General features: G+C 36.1%; 1 protein-coding gene across 4 annotated transcripts in view; it reads left to right on the forward strand.

The window, feature by feature from the left end:
* Positions 1-16,174, forward strand: part of LOC106880942 (mitogen-activated protein kinase kinase kinase kinase 5) — a 122,122-nt gene that overhangs the window by 44,224 nt on the left and 61,724 nt on the right. For all 4 annotated transcript variants that reach the window (XM_052971794.1, XM_052971796.1, XM_052971795.1 and 1 more), the window contains exons 4-8: positions 1,525-1,589; positions 10,650-10,753; positions 11,242-11,284; positions 11,573-11,645; positions 13,441-13,572. In XM_052971794.1, coding sequence (XP_052827754.1) covers positions 1,525-1,589; positions 10,650-10,753; positions 11,242-11,284; positions 11,573-11,645; positions 13,441-13,572 — 417 coding nt within the window. The remainder of the gene's footprint in view (positions 1-1,524; positions 1,590-10,649; positions 10,754-11,241; positions 11,285-11,572; positions 11,646-13,440; positions 13,573-16,174) is intronic.

Consider the following 16,174-nt stretch of genomic DNA (forward strand, 5'->3'; position numbering starts at 1 on the left):
CACCGCTCAAAAAAAATAAAAACTCCAGATGGTAACAATAATTCTCACAATTTCAATTAACCAGTGGTTAAACAGACATATGCAGTGGTGTTGTGAGCCTGATATTTGATTGCTATAGTATCAACCACAGATGTGTTCCTGTCTTATTTGACCTCTTCATCATCATCATTTAGCATCCAATTTCCATGCTGGCATGGATTGGAGAGTTTGACTGAAGCTAGCAAGTTGTAAAGGTATACCAAGCTCCAGTTGCCTGTTTTGGTATGGTTTCTATGGCTGGATGCCCTTCCTAATGCCAACCACATTACGAAGTGTACTGGGTGCTTTTTATGTGGCGTCAGCACCAGTACTTTATACATGGCACCAGCACAGGTGCTTCATATGTGGTGCCAGCACCAGTGCTTTATACACGGCACCAGCACAGGTGCTTTGTACATGGAACCAGCTCAGGTGCTTTTTTCGTAGAACCAGCATGGCTGCTTTTTACGTGGTACCAGCTCAGGTGCTTTCTGTATGGCACCAGCATAGGTTTTTTTTTTTTACATGGCACAAACTTAGAACAACCAAGATATAGTTTATGTGCATGTAAAAATAATTCCCTTATTAGGTAAATTAAATTGGTGACATTTAAAAAATTCCCAAAAGTACTTTTGCTCAAAGAACATATATTTAAAGTTCAGGCTACCATACTTTAAAATGCATGTGTAAGTTCCCCATTCCTATGCACATGTACACTCACTCATACATGCACACACACCACATACACAATGCCCTACATATACATAAATGATAAAATATACAAGCATGTTTTAGAGTATACATGGATTTTTATGTATTTTTTAATGCAGTATTATGTTGCTTTTAAATTATTTTTGATTAAGATATTTCATCTAAGAAAATATTGTAATAAAACCGATATATATAATATTAAATATGTATTGTTAAACTATATTACATTTGTGGCATTAGGAAGGGCATCCAGCTGTAGAAACTCTGCCAAATCAGATTGAAGCCTGGTGTAGCCATCTGGTTTCACCAGTCCTCAGTCAAATCGTCCAACCCATGCTAGCATGGAAAGCGGACGTTAAACGACGATGATGATGATATTTGATTAAATATATTGCTATAAAAAGTATAATCAAATTTTGCTTTTGGCATTCAGTAAGATTTTGCATTCTTCCTTGACTGATAGAACGAGTTCTACTATGTAACATGTTGATTCACCTGATGATGCAGCCCCTGCTCTTACAAATTGATTCTACTGCTTCGTAAAATGAAATCATTATTATAAGGAAGTCCCTTCAATCAGTTTTACTATATTATCGACCCTAAAAATATATTTGTTGTTAGTTTATTAAGAAATTAAATGTTCCTCTATCTGACTCTCCATCTACTTCCAAGTGATTTTTCAACAGCTGATATTTTTATTTTAAAAAATTTGGTCTTAGTATTTAAGACATTTATCATGAAGTGTGATCAGCCTAACTTTTATATTTGTACATTAATGAAATCTCCTTCTTTCAGGCGAGATAAATTATGGATTGCTATGGAATACTGTGGTGGAGGGTCTATGCAGGATATTTATCACAGTAAGTATTTTCTATGTTTTCTTGATTTTATATAAACTGGCCGATTCTGGCCTCTCACACCTACCCTACAGTCTCATTTTAAAAATAAGGAACCACGTCATCAAAATCTCAAAGCTATGAGGTAGTGCATGATATATTCAAAATAACAGGGATAATGTGAAGCATTACTTTTTGCTAAAATAACCTGAATGCTAAAGAGTTAACACATTTTCACATTTTATTTTGTGTACTAATCAACAATTTAATGAAGAATAAATGTTACTTGGTTTGTTCTCTCTTTCTCGCTGCTTTATCCGCTGAAAAAAAAATCCTTTACTCATAGTTTCCTATTCTTCATTCTTTATACTCCACTTCAGGCAGCTTTTTTCAAAATAGACAAATATTCTTCATCTCAATATATTTCCTTATAGGAAAGTAACATGCTGGCAGAATCCTTAGCACACCAGGCAAAATGCTTAGCAGCATTTCGTCCGTCTTTACATTCTGAGTTCAAATTCTGCCAAGGTCAACTTTGCTTTTCATCCTTTTTGGGGTCAGTAAAATAAGTACCGGAGGAGGAGTGGGAGGTTGAAGATTATCTGTGGTGAATTTTTACGTTTTCTACATTTTATCAACAAGTCTTTAGCTTGATTTTAAAAAACTATTTTCTTTAATATTATTTCTCAATGAAGTTTTCTGTAGAACGTCTTCCTGTGTGTTCGATAAAATATTTTTTTCTGTTTAAATTGATCAGTTATGTTGATCTTAACAGTTGACCTTATGGTTTTTGTGACAATTCCTTATGATATTCTGTAATTTCTAGTAATTCTTCTCCTTTTAAAAATTTTGTTTCTTATGTGTCCTTTACATTTTTATTGTACTAAAGTGTATAGATGCAAGCATGGCTGTATGACTACACAGCCATGCTTACCTCTGCAAGATTTCAGGTTCAGTCCCACTGTGTGGCACCTTGGGCAAGCATCTACAATAACCTCAGGTTGACCAAAGTCTTGTGAGTGGTTTTCATACTGAAACAAAAATTGAAAGAAGCCCATTTTGTGTGTGAACGAGTGTCACTTTCACACAAGCAGTCATTCTTTTCCAATAAATGGTGCTGCTGGCCATGTTTAATCATGAGGAAATAACACTTTCCTTGGAAACAGATGTAACTTGGCAGCCAGCAAAAAATCTGCTTCACTAAATTCCATGGAAAAGTGGACATTAGAATGACAAGTGTTAGTTTTTGTAATTTTAATAATATCAAACCTTCTCTTAGGGTGGCAAGCTGGCAGAATTGTTAGTCTGCCAGGCAAAATGCCTAGCGGTATTTAGTCTGTCTTTTTGTTCTGAGTTCAAATTCTGCCAAGGTTGACTTTCAGGGTTGATAAAATAAGTACCAGTTAAGTACTGGAATTGATGTGATCGATTTAGTCCCTCCCCCAAAATTGGTGACCAAAATTTGAAAGCAGTATTAAATCTTCTCTGATTAGATTTAGATTTCTCTCTTTTATTTATCACTGTGATTTATTCTTTTCTTAATTTTCTCTTTACTTCTGTTTTCTAATTGCTTACATAATTATGTAGTGTAAATAATTTGCTTGGGTTATATATATATATATATATATATATATATATATATATTCTTTCATAAAAATAAAACAGAACAATAATGTTTTATTATCAACCTTCATTTCTTTTTCTCAGTTCTAGTTTGCAGTGCGTTCTGTCTTTAATATTTGTTAATCTGCTAATCTTGATCTAATAGATCCCTCATCAAAGACCTCCTATCTGTGACTATCCCATTGATAAATCTACAGCTACATTATCTGTTGCAGTGGTTCTCAACCATTTTTTTTTTTGCTTGCGGACCCATTTGATGGCTATTTTATCATAGCCATTTCAAGTTTTAAAATAATCCTATTCAATTTTTATAATTGAATATAATTAGGAATTGTATTCAAAAATTATGGTATTTTCTGTATATAACTGACTTATTGCACATAATTTTTAACAACTAAATATTATATGGACTCCCAAGGATCATGTGGACCCCAGTTGAGAACCACTGCTTTAATGTATCATCCTTCTATTTTAAGATTGAAGCAAGTGATTCAAGATAGGTTTCACTGCTATTTCTAGCCACATGATTGATCATGTGGATGTTCCTTTGGTGCCTCCCTTTCTCCCTCCCCCCTGTCTCTCTCTCATAGTGTCTGATATGCCTTTAATATCTGTTTGGATTCTAGGATCTGTATTACGTGTATATTTTGTTATAGTTAGTTGGAAGCAAAAACAGAGTAGGGTTCATGTCTGAACTCTGAGGTTTGGGGAGTTCTTAGAATATGGATACTTCATCAAGGCCTGTTTCAATGGAACAGACTGACAAAAAAACTCACAGAAAAAATGAGTAGATTCCAAAGTTGGGAAACTACATTCAAAGCTTCAAATTGAGGTCTACCATTTACCTTATCAACTGTTCTCTCAGATCTCAAATAATAAGTAACACCAAAAATTATTTCATTTCCACTCCAAAAACACTGAAGATTAGCATCAAAACTTAAAGAGACAACTGTTCATAAACAAGACTGTTTGGAAGAGGTACTGTTGTGTCTTGGCAATCCATGACAACAGTAGAAGCTGCCTTACAATTGACAATTTACTCACAGAATACTCTCAGCATTTTATTAAGTTTTTTTTTCTAATGTTCCAGATTTTTTTCATTTTTTTCTTTTTTTCAGAATTGGTGTACTCAACAAACTTTGCAGTTTATCAAAACAAAATGCAATTTTTATAATATCACTCTAAAAATTATTCGTGGGAAAAGCTTCTTTTTCTTTGCCTCTTATTTTTTTTTCTTCAAATTTTATTCAGTCCACGTCTGTACTGTTCTCACAGTTCAAATTTCTGGGTTGTCTCCCTTCAACTGTATTTTTGAAACGTAATTAACTCCCCTTACCTGGAGAGATGGGTTTCAGGTTTCTTACACCTGAGCTGACCTATTTTATGATTAGGTTGTTTTACATACAATATCGGTTGTGAAGTGTTAAATGCATCTTAGTATTTTGGTAATTGATACGGTATTTTGCTTTTAATAGTATCAATGTGCTCCATATATCTTATTTATTCACATAAAAACACACAGTTCTTTATTTTGTTGTTATATAGGTTACATATGAAATCATCGTATGAGTCATTTATAGTTTAGTCAGAAGCAGGTCGTTCTGCCCATGGCCTTTGCAGGTTCTCTTAGACTAGTTTGATTGACACAGTTTTAGCTTGAAAATCTACAAGTTGCTGTCTATAGGAAATATAGAAGTAGGGAGTAAGTTCCAGAGTGTTGGCATTAGGGACTGAGGGAAATGATTAGTTCTTAGGCCTAAGTGACGAGACACGGTGGTGGTGTTGAGAGATGGGTGTGTTGTGTCTATGTGACTGCTTAATTATGCATCTAGCTTGTTCAGAGAGCAGAAAGATGAGATAGCTTGCTTGGAGACTGTAGGTTGTACTTTAGGATGTGGTCTAGCATGTGTGTGTGTAACTGCATTCCCATCTCAGAGATACACACAATCCTCCATTGTTGATCTGACATTAAATTTGCAGAGGATTAACAGATAATAAGAGATGAGGTATTTTCTGCTGTGCAGTGGTTGTATTTTTGTTTTGTTGGATGAGAGTAAATTTTTATGATCACTCCCAACCTGATCAAGCTTGCCTCACATCTTTCTTAGTTTCACACACACTCTGCATTCAGTGCATTTGTTTAACTACCATACAAAATCACACTTAGTCCACAAGCATTGTAGAATGTGTACTTTACTCTTGAGTACCTCAGGCAAGTGTCTACTATTATAGCCTTAACCCTTTGAACCCCAGATACCCGTTGTCCTCAGCACCCTCACCCCAGATTCCCTGACTAAAAGAACCAAAGAAATGATTTCCCACCTAATATTGTTTCAGTGTCACTAAAATGTGTTTTCTGTCTCATATTGAAATAAAGTGCCAAACAGAGAGCAACATTGTCCTTACCACTTGTTTTTTTTTTTTTTGCTTTTATTTTATTGCCAATACTGGCGTTTGTGGTGCCAATCAAACCAGCAGTTACTGGTTTTCCAATGCAGAGGAACTCCTCACAATATTTGCATCTGTAAACAGTCTTACAGCGTTTGGGTAAGTCTTTGTCCGAAACCTGGGAGTTCAGCTGTTTTGCCCTCAGGTATTTTTCCCTGCACACCCTGCAATGATTGATACTGGATGCTGTTTCCACCCTTTCTGCATCATGGTGTGCGTCACATAACAGCCTCTTTTCATCATGCTCAGCTGAGCGTCATCTGCCAAAGTCAGTGTTCTTCTTTCTTACATTGTCAACAAGTTTGTGGCAGTTTATCTAATAAAAAAAAAAAAGTGAAATGTGTACACTCTCTTTCCAGTGGGGTGATGCAGTTTGAAGAAACCCATCAACATGTATGCATTGTAGGCAGCCCATATAAAAATCTTTACTATCAGGCATCTAAGCCATTTGTAATGATGGCGACACTTTTGAAGTTGAGTCATTTGGTCGTTTTTGTTTGTTCCATCCATGTGAGCATTATATTCTTTCATCACCTTAGGACAAGAGACAGGAAGGGATCCTTCTGTGTTCAGTTGCATCATATTGCTGTACATTTTCTTGGGAGGATGATATAAAGAGTGACGTAATGAAATAAATCAGTCTTTTGTCTTTCCAAACAAAGACAGCCACAGTTCTGTTGAACAAAAATTCTGAATCTGCCCTTTCCCTCTCATTATTTCTTTTTATGAGGGTCCTTGAGAATTCTCTTCAAATATCTTTCGACTAACACATTTGAATATCTTTGTTGATAAGAAGATATTCCACGAGTTGTATAGACTTGTAAAATCTATCAGTATAGAGTGCACAGTTTTGTCCAGCATATTCATTTGTCATCCTCACAACTAAGTTTCCTGTGACACCGAGGTTGTCGATTTCATTTGCATCATCTCTTCTTCTGGTTCACATTTCTCCATTGCAGATATATCCGTTTTCAGAATCAGACAATAAAAAAAGATTTTATCCTCCAGCGTATGCTTGAATCACAGCCAGGCACATAGTGTTGTTTGAATTTATCAGCAAGTGATTGAATATAGGACGAACTTTGTACAGTTTATCATTCCTATCAATTCCTATTGTTCTCGTTCACAAAGTGCAATAAAAACCAAATAACACAAAATCTGTTGTGGCTCATGTCCTCTGGAAAACCTGGGGTCAGTGAGGCATCCTTTGACTGCCAGTACTGTTCATAGCGATCCTTGTGCACCAATATTGCCATGGTCACCCGGAAACCAAAAAAAGCTTTCTATTCTTCCAGTGTAAGTTTTTTCTCATGCAAAATTTTTGCTGAGAAATGATTCAGCTTCGCCTGAAATACACGTTCAGCATAATTCTTAAGTTTCCTCAAGTAAAATACTCCATAAGTCACCATTCCAGAATAAACTAAAATAATCAGTTGGAGTGCTGCCTACATTTATAGTGTCTGGTATGTTCCTGAGCCCTGGTGGATTATTTGGCATAAACTGGCACTCTCTGGAGGAGCATTGGCTCTTACTCTGGATGGAACATTGGGCCTATTACCTTGCCGGCTGCCATGTGGAGCACACTCAACGTTCCCAACACCAACATGCCCCCTATTCTGACAATCAACAGGCACTGTACCATGCACATTTGCCAGTGGCTGTACATTTTGTACAACAGCATAATCATCGAGATCATTGCTATCACTTTCTGGGTCTAAATCGTTGTCAGATTCACTCTCATAATCATCATTGTCGATGTCCTCTTCATCAGACAACAACACTTGGTTCAAGACATCACTCACAGACAGATTTTTTTCAACTCATTTTCACAAAAAACAAGTGGGAACAGCTTCAGTCATCGGGAAGTATTTCCTGTGATAGTGCACGTGCAGGCCAACGATCAGATGCAACATTTACTACTTGACTGAAGAGTTGTTATGCAATATGTTTGTAAGCAGTACAACATGGCAGCTGGTAAAGCAGCTGCTGGGGTATTTGTATCTGCAGCTGGTGGCTGGAATAACGGCCACTGGTGTTCTGAAGGTTAAGTGAACCAAAGCTGTGTGAGTAAGTGGTAGACAAAAAGCAAAAGGTGTGTGTGTGTGTGTGTCCATCCTTGTTTTGACATTGTATATTAGTTGTAAACCAGTATCACTGTCATACAAGCAGTGTCATTCCTATTCCAATATATTCTGTAAAACATGTCTGGCCATGGGGTAATATCTTGCCTGGAAAATGTGAAGTTGGGGACAGGAAGGGCATCCAGCTGTAGAAAATTTGCCTCAATAAATGCCATCTGACCCATGCAAGCACAGAAAAGTAATCTTGAAATGACAGTTATGATGATGATTTTTTTTTTCTGTCTGTATTATATTACTATAGAAGTAGCATCAGCAGCAATAATAATGATGATAATATCTTTTATTGACTACAAAGGACCAAAACATTGCAGACAATGCAAAGACAAAAAAAAAATAATAAGTGGCATGGAATAAAAAGGTAAAAAACAATGATCAAAATTTTGACAAGAAATATTCTGGTAGGGCAGGTGTGTTGGTCAGAGAAAAATCCTGCACACAAAATCCTGAATTACCTCATGTTCCCCGCTTTCCTCTCAGAAACACCTTCTCTTGGTTTTTTTATTTGAGCAAGATGAGGTTGTTTTATTTAAATCTCTAGTTAAAATGTATTTAAAGTTTAAGGTGTATCTATTGTGTTTAAAGCATCACTGTATTTTCATTGTGTGTCCAAATGCGATGCAAGTATTCAGCAGATATGTCGTATTAATAAACATTTAGTAAAGTTTACAAATGTAGACAATTTTGTGTGCTGTGAGTAAATAGGAATGTTGACATTTCAAGCAATGCCCTTGTTCAGAGAGAAATATTTTAATTATCATCTCATAGAGCACTGTGTAAATAAATTTGCTTTAAAAACCTAACAATTTGGGAAACTATTTTGTCGAGTTTTTCTTCACAAAATAGTTTTTTCCTTTTTTTCTTTTTCCCCAACATTTTTTGTTATTGTCATGTTATTCAGTATCAAGTGTTGTTTTATAGAATCTCTTTATTATCAAATACCATCATAGACAATATCATTACTCTTGACATATCCATTACAAAGAACAAAAGATACTATCACTAATATCAATGTCAGACACTTTTAGTAGTATAGAAGAATTAATTTACATTGCTTTTGTATTTTTTATATAAGTTGTTGTTGCAATACTATTTGTTTTTTGTTGGGTTTTTTTTTAACTTTTTTAATACAATTCATTAAAAAATATCATTGGTAAAGATAGGAAACTAATAAAAAAGAAACTTAGCAAAATTATAGGCATTCGGATTTTTTTGATTTTTTTTTAAAGAAAGTAGAAGTTATCCAGATACAAGGAACAAATTCTGTTGTAACACAAACATCTGGCAAATGTTTTATAATCATGCAGACACACTTCTAGGGGTCAGTGAATCTATACATAAAATAGTCCAGAGCGGAATCAGCAAGCGTCATCACATATTACAAGAATAACTAATGTGAAGAATATCCCTGGTATGGTCAACAGAATGAGGATTATCTATCTGTTGCAAGGGATTTAGTCATGAGCTGGTTTGAAATTCTAAGAATGTTATTGAAGATGGCTGGAAAGTACTACAGCTAAAATCTGACTATAACAACTAAGTTAAAGACACTAACTTGAATGTGTCTATGTGTAGTAGTAGTAGTAATTCTTTCTACTATAGGCATAAAGCCTGAAACTTTGAGGGAGGGGACTAGTCGATTACATTGACCTCAGTGTTCCACTGGTACTTAATTTATCAACTCTGAAAAGATGAAAGGGAAAGCTGACCTCAGCAGAATTTGAACTCAGAACATTAAGACAGACAAAATGCCCAGTATGCTAATGATTCTGCTAGCTTTCCCCTGAAAGGATGAAAGTCAAAATTGGCCTCAGTGGATTTTGAACTCAGAATGTAAAGACGGACAAAATGTTTCACAGCATTTTGTCCATTTTGCTAACAATTCTGCCAGTTCACCACCTTGATGATGACGACGACAGCGGCGGCAGCAGCAATGGTGGTGGTTCCTACTAAAAGTACAAGGCCTGAAATTTTAGGGGAGGGGACTAGTCAATAATTTTGTCAGACAAAAATTCTCATGGACAGACAATTTGAACTCTTGAACTTTTGCTATATCATTGTATTCTTTGTTGTTTCTTTTAACTAGGATTAATTTCACAACATTGTTAGTTTTTTTTTTTATATATATATATATATTTCTTTTATTTTCTTTTTATGAAAGGAGTGAAATCGAGCTTCTGTAAATAAGCTGTGTGTTAGATTAGGAAACTGATAAAACTGTTTAGTTGCTGATTATTTTGAATGGAAAATGTAACTTATCAGTTGTTGGTCAACTACAGGTAGTCATTCTATTTGTTAAGTGAAAGTTCATCATCATTTAACAGCCAATTTCCAAGCTGGCATGGGTCGGACAGTTTGACAGCTGACAAGCTGGAAAGCTGCACTAGGCTTCAATTGTCTGTTTTGGAGTGGTTTCTATGATTGGATACCTTCCTAATGTCAACTACTTTACAGAGTGCATTGGGGGCTTTTTATGTGGCACCAGCACATGTGTGTTATACATGGTGCCGATTTAGGTGCTTTTTACATGGCACCAGAACAAATGCTTTTTATGTAGCACCAGCACTAGCTGGGTTGCCAAGTAACTTGCATGATAAAGACCTCTTAGTTGAGAGAGGGAGTGGAACTGAGTAAAGTGGCTGTGTACCAACTGAAGTTAAAATATGTCTCAAAATCTGTTTGAACTGATCTAAAGTTTGTTTTTCATATAATTGTTTTGCTTTTAGCAAAATAGATGTGGGTGTTGAACTGTTATTTTGAAAAAATGTTGCCATGAACCATTTATTACTTTGATTGATCATATCAGTTATTTAGTTCCTGTTATAACCTTGGAATTTACATTTTTAAATACTAATTTCTTTCTTCAATTCTTTAGTTACAGGTCCTCTTAGTGAAACACAAATTGCTTTTGTGTGCAAAGAGACACTGCAAGGCCTAGAATACTTACATAGCCGAGGGAAAATGCACAGAGATATTAAGGTATGCTTCAATGGATTTGTGCCATTTTTTTTTAACCCATCGATGCTACTGTAATCTTTTTATTGCAGTTTTTCATTCATGCCTTTGCAAGAAATATGTGTCCTCACTCAGTTTTATTGCAAAAAATGTACTTTACAAATGAGTTGTTTTAACAGTGAGGTTCATACTTTTGAGAAGGCGTACTAGCTGTAAAATAATCGCTTCAATATAAATAATCTACATGTAAAACAAGTGATTTTCAAAAATTCTCTGGAAGAAATTTATCATGCTAAAATGTGTCTTTCGATGATATAAAACACTGTTTCCACTTTGTCAAACTAGAATAAAAAATGCTTCAGAAAAGGCACTCTAGATAGAGCTGTTGCTTCTCTGAATTGAGAGACTACAGTTTCAATACTATAGACATGTGGTAAGAACGTCTCAGAAAAGAATCACATATTGTCATTTTGATAATGAGAATGAACTTTGAAAACCTTTTGCTTTTGTAGGGTGCTAATATCTTGCTTACAGAAGATGGAGATATCAAATTAGGTAAGCATAAAGGAAATTTTATTCACTGGGTTTAGATTTCTTCAATGTCATTTATCATTATTATTGCATATTTATGTCTTGGAACCTCTTTTTTTGACTTGGGAATGCTCTAGAATGATCTATTCATTTGTGAGTGATTGCACATCTAAAACACTTTTGGTATCTTGAAACAAACAGAGAGATAAGAAACTGATAGGGTTTAAAGAAGCTAACTCTTCAGAGACTTATTGCTCTGATATATTTTTAAATAAGTGATTATTGAAATATTAAAAAAAATTTTTTTTTCAGCTGATTTTGGTGTTTCTGCTCAAATAACAGTTACTATGTGTAAACGAAAGTCTTTCATTGGCACTCCATATTGGTAATTATTATTACATTACATATTATTATTATTATTATTATTGTTGTTGTTTTTGTTTATTGTCTTTAATTCTCTCTGATGTTGTAAATTGACACAGAAGAGCATATATAAACCCTTTAGCATTTAGATTACTCTTTCAAATGTACTGCTTATTTATTCCCATTGTTTTGAATTAATCATTATCTTTGAAGCTTCAACATTAACAATGATGTGATTGTTATTTTTAGAATGACATTGTAGGATAGATGCAAGCGATTGGGTCTGGCCAGTTTGAACATAAAGCAGGTAGAATATTTGGGCTAGATATGGCAGGTTTAAATGCTAAAGGGTTAATATCATTCAATAAACAAGAACAGACACATAGAAAAACAATTTAATCAACACTGGTTCCAGCATCAATATCAAAATCATAGAAATTTATCCCACAACACATACAACATAAAAAAATATATCCTTAACTACATAGGCACAGGAGTGGCTGTGTGGTAAGTAGCTTGCTTACCAACGGGGTTCAGTCCCACTGCATGGCACCTTGGGCAAGTGTCTTCTACTATAGACTCGGGCCAACCAAAGCCTTGTGAGTGGATTTGGTAGACGGAAACTGAAAGAAGCCCGTCGTATATATGTATATATGTGTGTCTGTGTTTGTCCCCCCACCATCGCTTGACACCCGATGCTGGTGTGTTTACGTCCCCGTAACTTAGCGGTTCGGCAAAAAGAGACTGATAGAATAAGTACTAGGCTTACAAAGAATAAGCCCTGGGGTCGATTTGCTTGACTAAAGGCGGTGCTCCAGCATGGCCGCAGTCAAATGACTGAAACAAGTAAAAAGAGTAAAGTGTTGCAGTTGCTAACCGAATAAAAATTAGTGAAAACCATAAAAAAAAAACATTGTCATTATCTTGCAAAAATACAACTTAGTAGCAAAAAGCTAATAAAAGGCATGGCTGTATGGTAAGAAACTTGCTTTCTAACCACATGGTTTCAGATTCAGTCCCACTGTGTGGCACCTTGGGCAAGTGTCTTCTACAATAGACATCAATAAAGCTGACCAAAGCCTTGTAAGTGAATTTGTTAGATGAAAACTGAAAGGGGTTCATCTTATGTGTGTGCACACACATTTGTTCCCCTACCACTGCTTGACAACTGGTGCTGGTGTGTTTATGTCCATGTAACTTAGCAGGCTTTAAAAAAATAAGTACTGGGGTTGATTCATTCAACTAAAACTTTCTTAAGACGGTGCTCCAGCATAGCCACAGTCTAATGACTGAAACAAATTAAAGATAAAAGTAACTGCTTCTTCTAATGTTAGACTAAAGCAAGCAGTAAAATACTATAGAAAGCAATAAACACCATCAGCGACACTTAGCTGCACATCTAGTGCAATCCTGTAAGGAACACTTTGGCTCAAAAACAAGGAAACTAAAAGAAACAATTTATTTAATCCCTTCTCTTTAGCATAACAAAATATAGCCATCATTTTCTCAACAACTTCAGCATACTGCATATTCACATACACACACACACAAAGGTGTTATGGTACACAAACACACTAATAACATTCACAGATACCCTATTTGGCTTAACAAAGCAACAACAACATTAGTACACAAACAAACTATTAGATTCATTATGGATTATGTCTGCATGAATCTCTCCACAAGTCACAAACAACATAGAATAATATATATATTCCACTGTAATTGTTGGATTGTCGGGATGAAACTTAACTTTAACTAACAACTTAAATCAGTATACTATTGTAAATCTTGCTTTTTTATTTGACTGTTTACAGGATGGCACCAGAAGTGGCTGCAGTTGAAAGGAAAGGGGGGTATAATCAACAGTGTGATATATGGGCCGTTGGTATCACAGCCATAGAATTAGCTGAGCTTCAACCACCTATGTTTGATCTACACCCTATGAGGTGAGTTATTTAAGATTTTTATTAAATATGTTTTAATTTAAAGCCATAATTCCCTTATTTGACAGTCCTCTTACAGTCTTCTATTTCACTTTGGTTCATATTAATCGATATATTGAGACCCTATAGTTCTCAAACACCGCGAAGAAGGTAAGAAGCTTGCTTCCCAGCCACATGGTTCTGGGTTCAGTCCCACTTTGAGTAAGTGTCTTCTACTATAGCCTCTGTGAGTGGATTTGCTAGATGGAAACTGAAAGAAGCTTGTAATAGATATATATGTATGTATTTGTGTGTCTGTGTTTGTCTCCCCACCATCGCTTGACAACCGATGTTGGTGTGTTTATGTCCCCATAACTTAGCAGTTCAGCAAAAGTGACCGATAGAATAAGTACTAGGCTTACAAAGAATAAGTCCTAGGGATGATTTGTTTGACTATAAAAGAAAATATATATTGAACCGCAAAAGAAACATGATTTTTTCAAATGTCGTTTTTATATGGTAAATTCTGAAAATTTATTTTGGGGATGTAAGTATAAATATTCCAAGACATGCTGGTTTATGGCTGAGACCCAAATTGCAGGTAACCTTTCAACTTTACCTGAAACAAGATGCTAAAACACAGCTGCATTGAATGCCATGGGTGGCAGTTGTAAACAATTGTCATGAAAACTGAAATACACATGCATCTCGTGGAGGTTATGGGTATAAAAATCAACTTGAACCAGGTTCCTGGCATTCGTAATTTGGGCAGATCAGGTATGACCCAATTGTCAGCAGCACAGAGAGAACAAGCTATTGGCTGATTGCAAGCAAGGCAGTGTGCCCTGGTTGTTGTGAAAGCTTACAATGTCCATGTCAGCACCATCTATCACCTGCAGAGGGCAACCACGCCCAAACAGGACCGTTTCATCCACCTGCAACACCACTGTGATCATTTCAGACCGGCCAGCATGACAGCTCGTGAGATCATTGGTACTGGACAGTGTTGACACAGTATGATGTTGACTGGTCACCAACAATATGTGTTGTTGTCATCCTGCTCGAGGGCCTGTCCTCACTGCCCACTACCATGAGGCACGATTACAGTGGGCTACACAGCACCGACATAGGTAGCATTAACAATGGAGGTCGGTAGTCTTCTTCTGATGAGAGCCAGTACTGCGTTTCCACCTCGAATGGCTGAGTGAGGGTGTGGCAGTGAACACTACAGAAATGCATGTATCCTGGAGAGAGACATGTGGGGTGGCCAAAGCATCATGGTTTGGGGTGCTATTGGCCTGAATCAGAGAAATTGGTCCTTTGTGTTCCAAAATGTTGGTGCAGGCAGAGGGAATGGCATCACAGCGCAGTGCTACTTCAACCAGATCCTAAGACCTCACACCATGCTCTTCTTTGTGCATCACCATAGTCACATGTTCCAGCAGGACAATGCTCCCTCCCATATGGCCAGAGTCACCATAGACTTCCTGCTTCATCACATCATCAGAACCATGTCGCGGCCAGCTCTCGGCCTGGATTTGAACGCAATTGAACACCTGAGAGATAGAATCCAGAGATAGCTGAACCAGGTGGTCCCAAGGCTGACAACTTGTGTGGAACTGGAGGCAGCTTTCCTCATGGTGTGGGCACAGGTGTCATTGGATTTTGTGAACCGCCTCATGCATTCCATATATCGATAGTGCATGGCTGTTTTGAACACTCAGGGAGGGCATATACTACCAGAACACATGAAATTGATTCTATCAGATTTATCAAAATTTATCTCTGACATAATGAAATTAAAACATATTTCACAGTTACACACATCTCGCATTTCTTTTGTGGTTCAGTGTATATCATGGCAGGGGTCTATGTATGTATGTGCTGATATGTGAGTGTATGTCTGTACAAATCTACACTTTTGTACCTAACAATATGTTTTTAAACAATTAAAAATGCTAAGGTCATGCATGACCTAGTTGTATTCTTCTATTAAGTATATTTGTGTTTTTATTCATTTTCAATTTCTGTTGGTTTCAATCAGTGTCTTTACAGACTGGCCACTCCTTGTTTCTATGCTTCTTTTCTTTCTCTCTTCCTCCTTCTCTATCTCTTGAGTTTATTTGTATGATTATATATTACTACTTGAATAATTTAAATATTTCTTGTTCACTCCATTTAAGGTTTTCCAGTTGTCTTTTCTCTCTCTCTCTCTCTTTCTTTCTTAAAATAGGATCTTTAGTTTGGTTTTTCTCTTCTTTTTTCTCTCTCTTTATTCTCTATTCTGTCTTTTCTTTCTCCCTTTCTCCTGTTTCTTTGTCCCTCTTTATCTTTTTTTCTGCCTTCAGCTTTCTTTCTACTTCCCTCTCAAAATACTTATCAAATGTCTCACCATCTACCCAATCCAAGCTTTAGTTCTCTGTAACATAATGCAATAAAATGTTCCCTGGTGATGATCTGTTGTAGTCAAGCATTCAGTTGTGCTTGGAACATTCAAGGCAGAGTTCCAAACAGCCACAACGGTGAAACATATGTAGTAACAAATGATATAAAAATATGTTTACCGTAATTTCTGCCTACTTGTTAGATGAGCATGACCATCACTGACAGGTAGTGTCAGCAATGC

This window comes from Octopus bimaculoides, chromosome 11 (genome assembly GCF_001194135.2).
Source record: "Octopus bimaculoides isolate UCB-OBI-ISO-001 chromosome 11, ASM119413v2, whole genome shotgun sequence".
Lineage (NCBI taxonomy): Eukaryota > Metazoa > Mollusca > Cephalopoda > Octopoda > Octopodidae > Octopus > Octopus bimaculoides.